A 14,678-nucleotide genomic window follows, 5' to 3' on the forward strand; every position below is an offset into this window, starting at 1 on the left:
ACACAGACATGGGACACTCAGTGAGGGACAAACAGCCATGGGACACACAGACACGGGACACAGCCAAGGACACAGTGATATAGGGACACACAGACATGGGGACATACAGCCATGGGGACACACGAACATGGGACACAGACAGAGGACACACAGCCATGGGGACACACAGCCATGAGACACAGAGACATGGGACACACAGCCACGGGACACACAGACAGAGGACACACTGACATGGGACACACAGCCATGGGACACACAGCCATGAGACACACTGACATGGGACACACAGCCATGGGGATACATTCCCCACGTCCCTGTGCCATCTCGCTGCAGCAAGCGTGTGCTGCACGTCCCCTCGCAGTCAGCCCTTAAAATGCTCCCTGCATGCCAAAGAAGTTTCAGCAGGTAGCACTGTTTAATATGCATGAGTTCTCTTGGCCTTACTTGACTGCGCTCCCCAAGTCCCGTTTGTGCTGCTGACAGAATTAGTGGCTCTGAATGTCTTTTYTGATCCAGACACCGCTTTCCTATTAAGCTGCAGTTAGGCCTGGCAAGTACAAGGGATGGAAAATTGGTAGGTTCGTTTTCCAAGACGTTTTTCAAGCTCTGTTTTCAAAAGACATCAGCATAAACGTGTCAGTAAGTAATCATTGACTATGATACTTGAGTAATATGCATTATAGGGAAACTTTGAAGCAAGTCCTAATCCTGTTCCAGACACATGTGTGCACTGTCAGCATTAAGCTGGTRAAATGCTCCCCCAGAAATGGCTGCAGCAGAGCAGGTGGGCTATAGACTGACAAAGAGTTGTTTTAAATKCAAAGGAACAAAACTATTTTACTGCAAATTAAGGGATACAAGAGCTAATTCGAGTATTTTGAACCRTGTTGAGTAATGCCAGCCATTTGTGTCACAACGCTCTAAATTGAACTTTTAATCACAATTAAGAGCACACAAATTAGGCATGACATTGTATGCTTATTGCTTCAAGGCTCTGTCACTGATTGATAATGTATATTTGTATTAGTAGTATTAGTGCCCCAGTAATATTCATATTTAACACCATTCACTGTGTTGACTTTGACTAACTACCTTCAGATACCACCAGCCTCCAGTGTAATCAATAATCATGATACCAAATCATTTGTATGCCAACAGCTACATTTACACTGGAAACTGTCAGTAGGAAAACCTCAGAGACCTGTGGTAGCTGCTGCTGAATAWGATAGCAATAATTGTCATACTTTTAAACAATATTTGTTAAAGAATATCGAGCCAGCTCCGTGGCTGKTACAGCGGAGTGATGCATCAGCTAGAGATTAGTTGGCCACGTGTATTAATTTTTCAGAATCCTTTGCGAGGTATTTAATTTGATTTTATTCCTTCTTCACTCCTGTCATGTTCTCTCACTTGAGGAAAATGTAAATATTTCAAACAAACTTTTTAAGGTATAGATCTCCCTGGGAGATCCAGCCAGTTTCACAGTAGACAGATTGCCCCCCTGGAGTCCCTCCTTGGCTCTCTCTGCTGAGGATGGGCTCTAACAAGGAATTGTCTCTTAACAAGGAATGGTTTTTAACAAGAAGAGCTCCCATTGAGCTGAAATTCAACCCTCTGGCTCAGGATTCCCTTGTCCCTGTGCCACGATTGGCACTGACCACAGAGCAGCAGCGTGTTGTGGGAGATACGGAGGCGTTGGCACAGGAGAGCTGTTCCGAGAGTACGGGCAGAGAAAATTAATGCAAACAAGCACAAAAGGAAAGCGTGGAAATGTTCCCTGAAGCCAGCCAGAAACAAAGGAGCAGGAGAGAGGGTGCCATCTTCCTGGCACCCCAGATGCTGTGAGATGCTGTGAGTGACCACAGCAGTGTGGCCAGCACTGCCCTSCCTCCCAGAGCTCAGCCCAGGGCTGCTGCTGGGCTCAGGGCAGAGGTGACACTTGAGCATGTCACCCCAGGTTTGATGAGATCCCTGCTGCYTTGCTTATTGAATTTTTTTTTGCCTTGAGTGCAGGCAGCAACGCGCTGATGGGCACATGTGCTCGGTGAGTGCAACAAGCAGATAGATGTGCATTGCTGAGAAATCCCTTCCTCCTGGAGATTTCAAACAAAAGCTATCAAATGTAATTAAAAATTTGCAGGGGGAGAGTCAGATCTGAGGGGGGAGATACCAGCTTTGCTCTCTGCTTTATCTCTGAATGGAACCATTTCCGCTGCTGGAAATGCTGTAAGAGAGAGCCCAGTGCTGCCTCAGTTTGAAGATAATAACTTTAATTTTAGCTCGAATTACTTTTTTTCAAAGACAGTCTGACCTCTGACTGTAAAGTTATTGAATTGCTACATCTGACATGATGAAGGATAGCTCAACAGGTGGGAGCCAAAGCAGTTCCTATGCAGGAAAGAAATGCAAGTCATGAAATACAAATGGTACATCCTGTATTGAAAGCAAAGCTGGGCTTCTTCAGGCTTTAAAGAAAACGTGCTGCTTAACTTCCTTAGGCAAAAAACCCCAAGTTTTTCTCCCAGCTCATTTCACGAGGCAGTTTGTTCTCTTTGCTTGATTAAATGTTAATCCAGCCCATCCTAATGGTGTTCAGYTCCTTTTGTTGAGCTCTGGACTTCTGAGCACCGTACATGAAGGRGAAAGTCACATCAATCACCGGCACAGCGAGAGCGAAAGACAGGAACCAGTGCTAATGCAATTAGCATATTTATTTGTCATGCATCAGAGGAGCTGGAGACCTCCCTGGCATGTCAGCTCCCACTCCCAGCAGCAGCCTGATGGCRTAGGGAGCTGCTGGGAGGGACCAGARCCCTGGCACAGGTCGCCCAGAGAAGCTGTGGATGCCCCATCGCTGGAAGAGTTCAAGGCTGGATGGATGGAGCTTGGAGCAACCCAATCCAGTGGAARGTTCCCTGCCTGTGACAGAGGTTTGGAGCCAGACGAGCTTTAAGGTCCTTTCCAACCCAAGCCATTGTGTGATTCTGTGACTCTGCAGAGCTGATATCCTCCGAAGCCGGTGTTCCTCAGCCCACCAGCCCTGTGGGACGTCCCGCAGCCATCCCGASTGCCAGCCCCAGTTCCCGTGGCARGCTGGAGGTTCAGCAGGGCTGAAATGAAGAGGGATGATRGCCAAATTCTGCAGCATTCACAGTCAGATTACACCTCCCCACTGCCAGCCGGGATCAGGGGCTGTGCAGCTCCTCCCTCGTGTCGGAGCTGTCCCGGAGCCGGCACCAGCAGCGCATTCCCCCACACTCCATTTAGAGTAGCCATCTGTTCCCTTTAATGAGAAAGCTATCCATTTTTTTCACCTGGTTACTGATTGTTCCAGACTATTGTTGATTGCTTTGTTTTATTAATTACTCATTTTGACATGCTGTATCTGTCTCTTTTRTTCAGAAAACAGATGCTCTTGTTTCTGGGCATTATTACTGATGGTTATTGCTAATAAGATAAAGCTGCAGTTCCAGTTTAACTGAGGGCTTAACACTGCGGCTCTGGTTATTGGAATGCCTCAGCACTGGGTATTTTATTCAAGCCTGAGGAAATTTCATTCTYAGTGCCATGGGGCCTCCCATTATTTGAAGGAAAGGGACTTTTTAAATGTCTTTCGGTGCGCAGAGCAATGGGGTCAGKAGCTGTTGCTGTTCATGGAGACCGTGATTAAACAAAGAATAAACACTACTAATGTCATCCTGAAATGTCCTCACTTAATAATCCCTGTTGTTTTGGGTGTGAAAGGCTGCGGATTCCCATAAGAAACCTCTCAAAATCATTTCCTTGCCTTATTTGGAACTAAGCAAAATTTGCTTTTCAGATTGTCAGACAAGGTTCAGTATGTCTTAAAAAATAAAAGAATGGTCTCTGAGCAGTGAAGGAGATAGCATCACTACACCAGAGTTTAAAGTGTTTCTACTGACAATCACTGTTTTAAAATATTATTTCAATATTACATTAAGGTCTGAAAAACTGTCTGTGAGTCAAGTGTAAATGGAAACTATGTCAGTGCTTTCTGCTGGAATTAATTAGATACYGGCTCCATTCAATTTTGAGAAAGTATTTATGATGTGAAGTCAATCCTTGCAAAACAGTCTCTCATTCTGCAACAGATCCAATTGCTGAYGTGGTTTCACTGTGCTTATTCCCAGCTCCGGGCTCATGCAGTGGATATGAATGGGAACAAGGTGGAGAATCCYATTGACCTGTACATCTACGTGATTGATATGAACGACAACAGGCCAGAGTTCATCAACCAAGTCTACAATGGATCTGTTGATGAAGGCTCTAAACCAGGTACAGTTGAAAAAAAAGGTCTCAGAGTGTAACAGGTTTTCAGCCATTCATCTGGTGGGGTGGCTTGGCCTCTGCTGGGAACACGGGATGAGGGAGAGGTTTTCTCCACCTGGAAAACTGATGGAGGTGAGAACAATCTGGTGTCTCAGTCTGGATGAAGAGAAAGTGCAGACCTGGGCTGGAGGAAACCTGGGTGCTGGTGGTCTGTGCCTGGCTGTGGAATTTGTGAAAGCAGCAGTTTTGTAGAGTAATGCTCTGTGTTGTCTTTCTCATGCACTCAGGGCTGTTATTCTAATTACAGAGCCAGCCTGGCAGTGGCCTTTCAATGACCCTGTGTCTCAAATGCTCAATATCCGCCTCCTTGATATTTAATTCAGTCATTTGCCAACTCAATACCTGGCATCCAGTCAGACTCTAAAGAAGGCTGTGTCCCAATACTCGGAGCCTGATGCAAAGTGGGAATATTCCCGCTGAAATTGCAGGCTTATCCTCTGTCTCCACAGACTTTTCTAACATGGGGAAAAACTTAAGTTGAATTTCAGAAAATGTATGGGTGAAATATTAGTGACGGTCTAAGCTRTATGCAGAAAAGTAATGATTTTTACATGAGCACGTTTGTATGTCTGAAAAAAATAGATCTGTAAAGGTCTTTAATGTTCTATTYTCAACTCTGTTGTTGATTTGCTATTTCAGTGTGGTGTGACCCTGCAGTTTCCAATATGGGAGCGGGGTTGGTTCAGCTCATTGCTGAGCATAACTAAAATGAGTGTATCCATTCTTTGAACGTCAATTGTTCTGTATCACCAGTACAATTGGAAGTCTCCTGAAATCAGACGGAGATTTTCTCCTAGACTCTCTCCTYGGTTGTTTGCCAGCTGAGGGGTTAAATACCCCGTGACTTTGGTTTGTGTCAGCAAGCATTCATCACGGCAGCTCCTCTGCCGGAGGTGTGACAGGGAAGTCTCCGGTGGGCACTGTTTTTAACAAGGTGATTCACAGGCATGATTGATTGTCTTCCAGCACGGTGAGGGACAGGCAGCTGTGGGGGACACGTGGTGGGGACAGAACGTGACATTATTTCTGAGCAAAGAATAGGTACAGCTCCTTTCTGGATTCCTCTGGGTGGTGATGGCCCAGCTTCAAAGCCCTGATCCCGGTCCTGCTTGGAGGAGGGAACGTGAGAAGTCCCTGRGCTGACAGCTCTAATGACATCTTCCCAGAGAACTTTTCCAGCTTTCATTTGAAGGCCRCTTTGGGGCATATCAAGGTTTCAAGATTGATACAACATTTCCATAGCAAATCAAATTTCTTACATCTTATTCGAGGACAGATCAATATTCAAAGTGTTCCCAAATGTTTTAACTAGCTCTGTTCATCTGTCAAAGAAGCAGTAAATTGCATCTTCTTCTTGTCTGAAATCCAGATAAGCCTTTGAGCTATTAAATCAGAACAGGATAATTTTGCCTACAAAATACTTGTGCCTCTGCTTCTAGCAGTGATTTTTGGTATTCTCTGTCCCAGGCTGGAGTGCTTGCCTTTAAGGCAGGAAGGTAGAAAGAAATCTGTTTTTATTCAAAAGCAATTACATTTGTCTTTGATGTATTTGTCGGGTTTTTTTTTTTTTTTTTTTTTTTTTTTTTTCTCTCTTTCCTGTTTAATCGGTATTCTTTTAAAGGTTTATATTACTATTGAATTTCTCTTCCTTGCTTTTGTAGAGCCTCCTAGGAATTTGGGTATCGGAGGCCCTCGTTCCATGTACTTGGCAAGAAACATGATCTTGTGCCTTTGAGAAAGTGATGGAGAGGTCATGGAGTTAAAGGGAATATCTGGGTACTCCTTTGCCTCGGAGTTATGTGTCCCTCTTTTGTGCAGAGACAAGTGCAGATGATGTATTTAGCTAAAGACAGATCTTGCAAAGATTTAGAAACTTTTTTTATAGTTCAAGATGCCTCAGAATATTATAACAGCTAAGGATGTACCACACCAGCCACTGCAAGAGAAGAAATGTGTGACCAGAATTCATGATTATTTGTGGCAGTGGTTGACAAATGAAAGACAAATTCTGCAAATACTTTGAGGTAACAACAAAATGTGTTCAGTACTGATTCAACAGTAAGTTAGATATGTGTATGCATCTATAAAAATATATCTGCATATGTGTGAATATCCATGCTTCGAGCAAACTAAAAAATCTTGTTATATGTTACAGGAGTTCAGCATTTATTTTCCACTGCTCGGTGCTGCTGAACTGCGCCTGAGGACTGAAAATGCTTCCCTGGATATCTTGTGCAATTGTTTTTTCTCACATCTTCCATATGCCCCTTTATAATGGCTGTGATTAAAAATGCAGGAATACTTGATTACGACAGTATCTGCAATGTTCCTAATAATTTTGCACACCTCTGATGAGAAAGGTGTTAGAGTATCCCAAATAAATGCTGACTCKGAGGGCAGCTAGAATGAGCAGCCAATGGCTGTTTGAAGTCAGTCGGAATTTTGCCCAGATTTAATAAAAAAACCCAGATAAAAAAAAAAAAAAGGACATATGGAGCTCGAGCTCTACCCATTGAAATTTTGCAAAGCAAGACCATCAGGAATGTGCTGTTGAGCAGAGACTGGGCAGGGCACGGTGACCTTGAGCTGCAGGGAAAGCCCTGGAAAGGCTTGGGCAGGATCAGCAGAGCAAATCCCGATCCAGTGAGCAGGAAAGGGCCCTGGGGTGCTGTCCCTGTGCTCCTGGGGTCCAGAGTGGAGCAGAGGCAGGGCTGGGTGGGCACAGCAGGGCTGGGTGGGTAAAGCATCCAGGGCTGGGTGGGTACAGCATCCAGGGCTGGGTGGGAAAAGCATGGCTGTGCTTAGAGGAGCATCCTGTGCCATAAAGCATAGCCTGGTCCCCACTCGGAGCTGGGATGTGGTGTCCTGGAGCAGAATGTGGGGCCTSATCTCTGCTCCTGGCAGGGATCTGCAGTTTGTGCCAGCCCAGGGCAGGGCATGGAAGGTGGCCAGGTAAGATGTGACCCACTGACTCAACAGTGAATAAGCCAAAAGCGGGTGGAGCGAGCCGAGGGAATGGGAATGCAGGAGGAGGTGTGACACTGCTGGGCACTCAGCCTCCTGCAGGAGAGAGTTTGCTGTAGCCTGGAATACAAATACACAAAATTGTCCAAGAGCTGGAAGAATTGKCAGCGATGTGAAGAGACTCATTAGACAGTCTGATGGGGTTTAAGTGAAGGGGCTTTCCAGCCTGCGGAGCACTCAGTCTGGGTTCCCAAGGAGCGTGCTCTCTGCGAGTCACCTTGAAGCAACCCTTGACAGGAAYAGAAAAGAAATCATCAAGTATTATTAATTATAATAGGTTGTTGTTGCTGGTTAGGATTATAATAACTTAATTGAAACAGTATCTTGAGCCGTAGCACAGTGTTCTTCAAATCAGGAGTTTGCTTTTAGAGAAGTTTTGTGTTGTGAGAACCAGCCTCTGGACATCCTCAGATGTGCTGGCTCTTAAACTGAAATGCATCTCTTTCCTTTTCCGATGCTCTCTGGAAAGCAGTTTAATGCATTCTAGCTTATCTAGCCTCAGGTCAAGTGGCTGGGCAATTTAAATGTGTAAATGCAGGCCCTTCCAAAAATGCAGAACAGGAGCAGTGATGCAGGATTTTMATTTCCACAGGACCATCTTTCTTCCTTGCTCTCCCCCTTCACGAGTTGTTTTGATTTAACGCGCCACCGTTTGAAAGTGTATCTTAAAAGACCRTGTTTTACTCATGTTGAATAATGTTCTGCCTCTTTGAACTTTGCCTCTATGTGAAGAACACAGCCAAGTTTTAAAAATGCAGCTGCAAGCTGGAGCTGAAATTCCCCTGCTCCCTCTGGCAGCCTTAATCAGCAGAGCTCTGGCGGAGCYGCGCGCGTTTCCTTTCAAGCGCTGACAAAGCGGGACGGGCTGCGGAGCTGGGCTGCCCTGCGAGGATCCTGCTGCCTTTTCCAAGGCCACATCTCCGAGCTACATCACACCAGCTCCTCGCAGAAGGCAGGAGCTGGGGCTCTGAGTGGGATTTTCYCCTCTGTGCAGCACCAGTTGCAGCCCCTGAGCTCGTAGTGCCGGGTGTGCAGGATCCCAGCGCTGTCCTTGGGGAGGGCTCTTTCAGGAGAAACTCTACACTTTACAAAAATAAAAATTGCTCAGTAAGATGGAATGAAAATGCTTAAATATAAAAGAAGAAAGAGAATTTAATCACAAAACATCAGTGTGATGGAGAAGGATTGTTTCCATCTGTGCAGAAGCTCCGTTTTGCTGTAACCACCGCAAACGCTTCCTCACGGAAGGATGTGGATGTCTTACTTAACTGAAGCGCTCAGTTCTGAAAAGGTCAATGTGAAATGCTCTGCAGCGACTCGAGTGCTTTGCTCTGGGTTGTACCTATTTTGTTTTAACAGAAAGATTGTCAAAAATTAACTCATCTCTCCAAAACAATTTGTTCCTGTCAGACTGGCCTTTTCCATTCCCATTCATCCTTTCCACTTCACTGACTCTCTGGATACATCTTGGTCCCTTTCAAGTCAATAGCACAAGTCCAAGTGGTGTCTTTTAAACTCGAGTTGCACCTTCATTCTCCTAGAGTTCTGTAGGATAGTTTACTCCTACCCTCCTCCTTGGGGGAGTGCTGTGAAAAAGTGCTAAATATAGAGAGTCSTCCAAAATAAAGGAATATTAGTATTTGTTACGTGAGAAATTTTGTAATTTAAAATTTATCCATCTCCTCCAGAGTCCATGGAACTCTGATGGAATAATTGTTGATAACATGCCACGTGAAAAATGAAATAGCTGGGAGCCAAATCTATATGTGGCAAATTGAGTTAAAGAAATCTCATAAAAAATAAGCAGTATATAAAAAAAACCAAGGATTTTAAAAGCCGATTATTCTACTAGTGTCCCAGTTTGTTTATTTTATTTCTATGCCAGCAGAGATTCCCTCAGAGATTAACACCATGGACTAATGCACAGATGGGGCCAGAAACTCAAAAGTCATCTGAATATTAAGAATTTAAATCTTTAGCCTCAGTGATTTGAACAGAAAGCCAATTATGAGGCTGAATTAGTTTTCAAATTAAACTGCAATTTAAGGCTTGTGAAATTAATCTTTTAAGGCATATAGTTTCATTCATATATATATTCATGGGGAGAATTTGGATTYTGCAGTTCTGGCTTGTTCTTCCTCTCCATCCTGACAGTGCAATTCGTGAAGAGATGCCTGGTGTGCTGCAGGTTGTTTGTTCAGTGAAGGAACAGAGCAGGTGTTGCTGGGTGGCAGAGCCCGAGATCTGAAAAGAAAATGTTTCATTTTTAAAAATTAATAGGACACGGAGTGAATCCCTCTTTCTGCCATTGCAACCCTTTCCAAAAATGTCATAGTGTTGTCCAACCTGATTCTGTTCTCTCACACAGTACACACAGACTTAGGGTGCAAAATATTCTTTTTCAAGTTCTTTTGCTCAGCCRAGCACAATTTTAAGATAAGAAATCGTTTTTCTGCTGACTCACGTGGTAGTGCTTTCCATTTTCTTTCGAGGGAAGTGCTTATAAAATCTGTGCTCTTAATTTCCTTTTCAGAAGCATCCAGTCCCAAGAGCAAGGAAGTGAATTATAGAACTGTGAGGAAAAAATGCAAATCCCCAGACTGATGGGTTTTCCCTCCAAAAAAAAAAAAAAAAAGTGACCAAGTTGATACAAGTGAAAAAAATGTGGAAATCACACTGAGACCATTCTGGGAGGGAGTTACAGCTGGACACTGTTATAGCCCTTTCTCTGCCTCATTTTAACTATAAGTAGCACAGTATGATATATATAATAGTTCATATCGTATTACATCTCTTTATATTACATTGTATATATAAATATGCAGTGTCAGGGGTTGGATTGGAGCCTTGTGGAGGATGTGTTCAGTGTCAGGCTCTGCACAGCTGGGTCTGTGTGATTTCTGGAGTCACACATGCTTTCAGTTCAGCATGAAACTCGGCTGTGCTGTGGTGATGTTCAAAAGTCATGCCTTCTCCCTTCCTTGAGCTGGCCCTGGAAATTGAGAGGGTTCACATGGAGGAGCTCAGCTGAGCTGTGTCTCATGAATTTATGGAGTCTGAACCATTTGCTCAGGTGCTGGATGTGCTTTTGCCCACCCTGATGTTTGACTGGGGGGATTTCTCTGCTGTTGGGGGGTCTCTGTAGGCTGCAGGCTCCTGGAGGGGAGTGATCTTCAAACCTGGCAAGGGCCATGTGTGTGCTGCAGTCAGTTCATCTGCTCCTTGGCTCCCCGGAGGTATTTATTCCATTTTTAACAATAAGGAGATCTTTTTTCCATTCTGGGTGACAGCAGCCTCTTCAGCTCACCCCGTTGTCTCTCCAGACCTGCTYGCTCTCTTTATTCTCATTAGGTTGGCTCATGCCCTGTCTGAAGCTGAGAATCCAATGTCTCTGCTAATTAGGAAGTGGCATCCGTTATGAATTAGGTTAGCTGCTTGAAAGGTCAAAATTTGCCAATGATTACAARAATTACAGTGAAGGAGAATGACAGTAGCTATCAGTTATGACSAAGGGAATATCATTTGGAAGGAGAGTGCTGCTTCTGTTTAGGTTTTTTATCCAGAGCATGTGCGATGCAGTTTAATTTAAGTTATAAGTAATTTAAGTAATATTTGCAGTTTATTACATCTGCAGTAGTTTCACTCACTTCTGTCATCTCGATGTCTTGTCCATGTTYCTGTTCACATCTGTAACTCTGCTCAGCATCGTTGCTGGGTCAGCTTCCCAAATTCATTTAAAGCCCTTAGCAATGAGTGTGTGAGTGCCTCACRTCACCAATTGAAAACATTTCATTTTTTTGACTTGTGGATTGAGGTTTGTTAGTGGAGGGGCTTTGGGCTTCAATGCTGTAGAAAGTTCAGGTGTGCTCTGAGGACTTTCTCAGGATCCCAATGCTTGTCATTGTCACTTGGTTTTGATGCCTTTGCTTTTCTAGTGTGTCTTTCTGTCCCTGAGACCTCCCTGCAATGACTGAAATCACCTAAAGGGTGAAGTGTTCCTGCCATGAATGGGAGCATGAGATTCCCATCCTTTGTGGGGCAGAAAACTATTATCAAAAAACTCTTCTGAGTGAAAATTTTGGGTTTAGGAAATGTACATTTTACACTATTCTCCAGTATTTAATCTTCCCACAACAACTCTTAATGTCCTCTCTATCCAGTGTCAGATGCAGAGGATTCACTGAGTGAGCTTCCCAATTTGGGGAGAAAAAAATGAGGAGTAAGGGGAAGTTTGCATTAATACAAAGCCATTATTAACTTGGGTTAATGAAGATCTAATGTAATAAGGCCATCACCACATGTCTGCACATAATGATTCCATCCTTTTCTATGGGGGAATGATTAAATTAAGTATCTTGTAGGTCAAAATTAGACTGAGAAGGTTAACCAACCTTTAATGATTCTGCAGCCATTTACCAGCCATTTAAAAACATAAACTGTAAGATAAAGCTGGATAGAGAAACAGCATTGTCAGTAAAAACTGGGTGAAGTTTTAGCGTTTTCTGTTTATATCATAGGRGAAGACAGAGAGGATTATGTGGTTTTGCAGTGACATGTGGGATAAAGGGCAAGTGAAACGAGGTTTTTTTTTCCTTTTTTATTTGACTTCCTGATAAGTGCCCATTAGCTCTTTATTTTAACATGCATTAAATCTAACTAATGGACATCAAACCAGCTTAGAAAAATGGCAATTATAAAGCAATCGTAGCAAATACTTTGGGAGTACAACTGTGCCAAAATACTGTTTGTGTGCCTTAAACYCATGAAAGCTCCATTTTTATGGAGAAATGAAGTTGCATAGATGGGAGAGTAGAGATTGCAGACAATGTGAGGGGAATCTGCAGTCCTCAGCGTGCTCTGGGGCTGTCTGAGTGACAAAGAACTGAGCTGATTCTCAGATTCCAAAGTGATTTGGGGGGGACATTTGTTTATGACTGTGTGCTTATCTGCTTACACATGCTCAGGGCAGCTATCTCTCTTGTTTTGCTTTTCTTTTTACATATTGTGTACAGATGGATTGAGATATGGTGAACCTAACAAAATCTCTTTGCAGTCTTTTACAGGGAGATGCAATTCATTTTAAAATTGACAAACAAAACTGAATATACAGGTTTAAATWATCTCCCTTTGCTTCCATCCCCCCCAGGTTCTGTAAGGCATTATTTTGCCTATCCTGTAGAAACCTTAATTAATCCAGTGGGAATATTTTCCATAAGGGTTGCTTTCAAGCATTTCTCTCATGTGTCTTATCCATGGTTAGAAACAAAACCACCTCATTTGACAAAATAACATCAGGGAAATCATGGTCTCTGGGAAATCAAAGGGAATGCATTGGGAAGGTACAGATTCTAGAGGTCTAGCCTTTTATTGATAGATCTCCTTCGTCATGCCATCCATTAATTTGAACTCAGGTGATATATGAACTCTGCACGTTAGTTAATGAAGGCTAATGCACAGTAATCTTGTCATCACTAGCTGTGCATGGTAATTCAATCTGCTGCTCAGAAGAGCTGTTCAACATGCAGCAAATTTGATTTAATATTGACATGATGTACTAGGTTTGCTGTTTCATTTAACATACCATGTGCCTTATTTGATGAGAAATGGTTTCCTTTCAACAGGTTACGTACCTGAGTTAGGCCAGGTGTGTAGTTTAATGCAGTTATATCAGATATGTATCTGTTACATCTGCACTGGGTATTCATCCTGTGACACACTGCACAGGCTGGGCCAGATTTCTGAGTTTTGGCACTTCATGCATTCATTTAATGCTGTCAGTGTGCTTGAGAGGAAGCCCTGCAGAGCAGAAAAATAAAGGTGATGCTTTTTTCAGACACTGAAAGTCCTCTTGTCCTGTTTACACTTGTTTAACCTACTCTTGTAGCTAACCCAGCACCAGCAGGGTCTGATGCAAAGCTGATAGAGTAAAGTTTGAGGGTGACTTGGAGGATTTCTCTCAGTGTTGCTGCTCTGTAGTAACTGCCTCTGGCCTCAGGTTGGGTAGAACAGAGGGCTGTGAGGATGGTGTGGTTAATACTTCGATTTTCCACAAACACACACATCCTGTGGGCCAGATTGAAGTGCTTCATCTTAAAACCAAACTTAAAACCAAACTTAAAACCAAACAATCCCAGCTTCAGTCCTCGAGTGTGTTAGAGCTGTATATTTGCCCACTTTGTGTAGTATTAGGGGCTGGAAGTGGGGATATATTGCCTTTATTTTAATGTAAAGTACATTAATGTAAAGTACATGAAGATGTATCTCCACAAAAAGGACCCAGAAGCATGGCTTTGATTGCAGATAAATCATCTGAGTGCAGTGCAGGAGTTTACACAGCACCCAGAGGATGTCAGAGCCCTTATCTGTGCATACCCACATCGCTCCGGTGAATTCTCTGCACACAGATCTCTGTTCGTGCCATTCACTGCAGCACAAAGGTGTCCAGAGGATACATSCTGCTTAAAGACAGGCTAAATGCAAAGCAAACCGAGTGGAACACTGACAGTGGTGTGGGTTACAGTGGCAAATCCCTCAGGAGCCGTCCCTGGGGATGGAGCCCTCGGCACAGGCAACGGGAGATGCTGTCGGTCAGCACTGCCAGGTGGGAAAAGCGTGTTCACAGGAAAAGGAGAGGAATTATCAGCCACTGTCCAGACTGTGGAGAGGGAGAAGCAATTTCCAGGCAGTTTGCAGCAGGCTGTGGTCAGACAGGCAGCCCCAGGGAGGGCTGGGCAGGAAGCGGCTGCTGCTGCTCCACCGTGTTCTGCAAAGTGCTGCAGCCACTCAGGGCCCTTTGCAGAGGGYGTTTCATTAAGTTACAAGATCGTAATTAATGCCAAGTTCCTCTCTTTATTTTCTCTGTGGTTGGGTTTCATAATCRAAATTAAAGATAGGAGATAAGGAGCAGATTGYCTYGTGAAATRCAGCTCCCTGGTGCTCAGTTCATGGCTTTAGAGACATTTGTCCAGTGCCATCTCCCTTTATGGAGATGTAGGTCAAATGCTGTTGAAATAGTCCTTTTTCCCTGGGCAGACCTGCTCAGTCCAGTGCTACACCGCAGGAAAGAAGCCAAAAGGTCCAGGAAAGAGTGAAGAAGAGTGAAGAAGAGTGAAGAAGACCTTCTGTGCTCTCCATGCAGGCTACAGCTGCTGTCCCCCACCCTTCCCACCATACTTACAGCCTGTCAGGTTCCCCTGTTCTCCTGCCAAGCTGGGAACCCACCATTTCACACGTGTCCTGGTTGATTTTGGAACCTACAGTACAGTCTGAGACATCCCACATGGGGAGGGACCACAATTGTGGGG

General features: G+C 44.0%; 1 protein-coding gene across 1 annotated transcript in view; it reads left to right on the plus strand.

Moving 5' to 3' along the window:
* CDH4 (cadherin 4) overlaps window positions 1–14,678 on the plus strand; it is a 405,208-nt gene that overhangs the window by 314,042 nt on the left and 76,488 nt on the right. The window contains exon 6 of the mRNA XM_057379655.1: window positions 4,152–4,296. Coding sequence (XP_057235638.1) covers window positions 4,152–4,296 — 145 coding nt within the window. The remainder of the gene's footprint in view (window positions 1–4,151; window positions 4,297–14,678) is intronic.

The sequence above is a fragment of the Malurus melanocephalus genome, unplaced genomic scaffold (genome assembly GCF_030028575.1).
Source record: "Malurus melanocephalus ecotype Western Australia unplaced genomic scaffold, MMel_1.1 scaffold_415, whole genome shotgun sequence".
NCBI lineage: Eukaryota > Metazoa > Chordata > Aves > Passeriformes > Maluridae > Malurus > Malurus melanocephalus.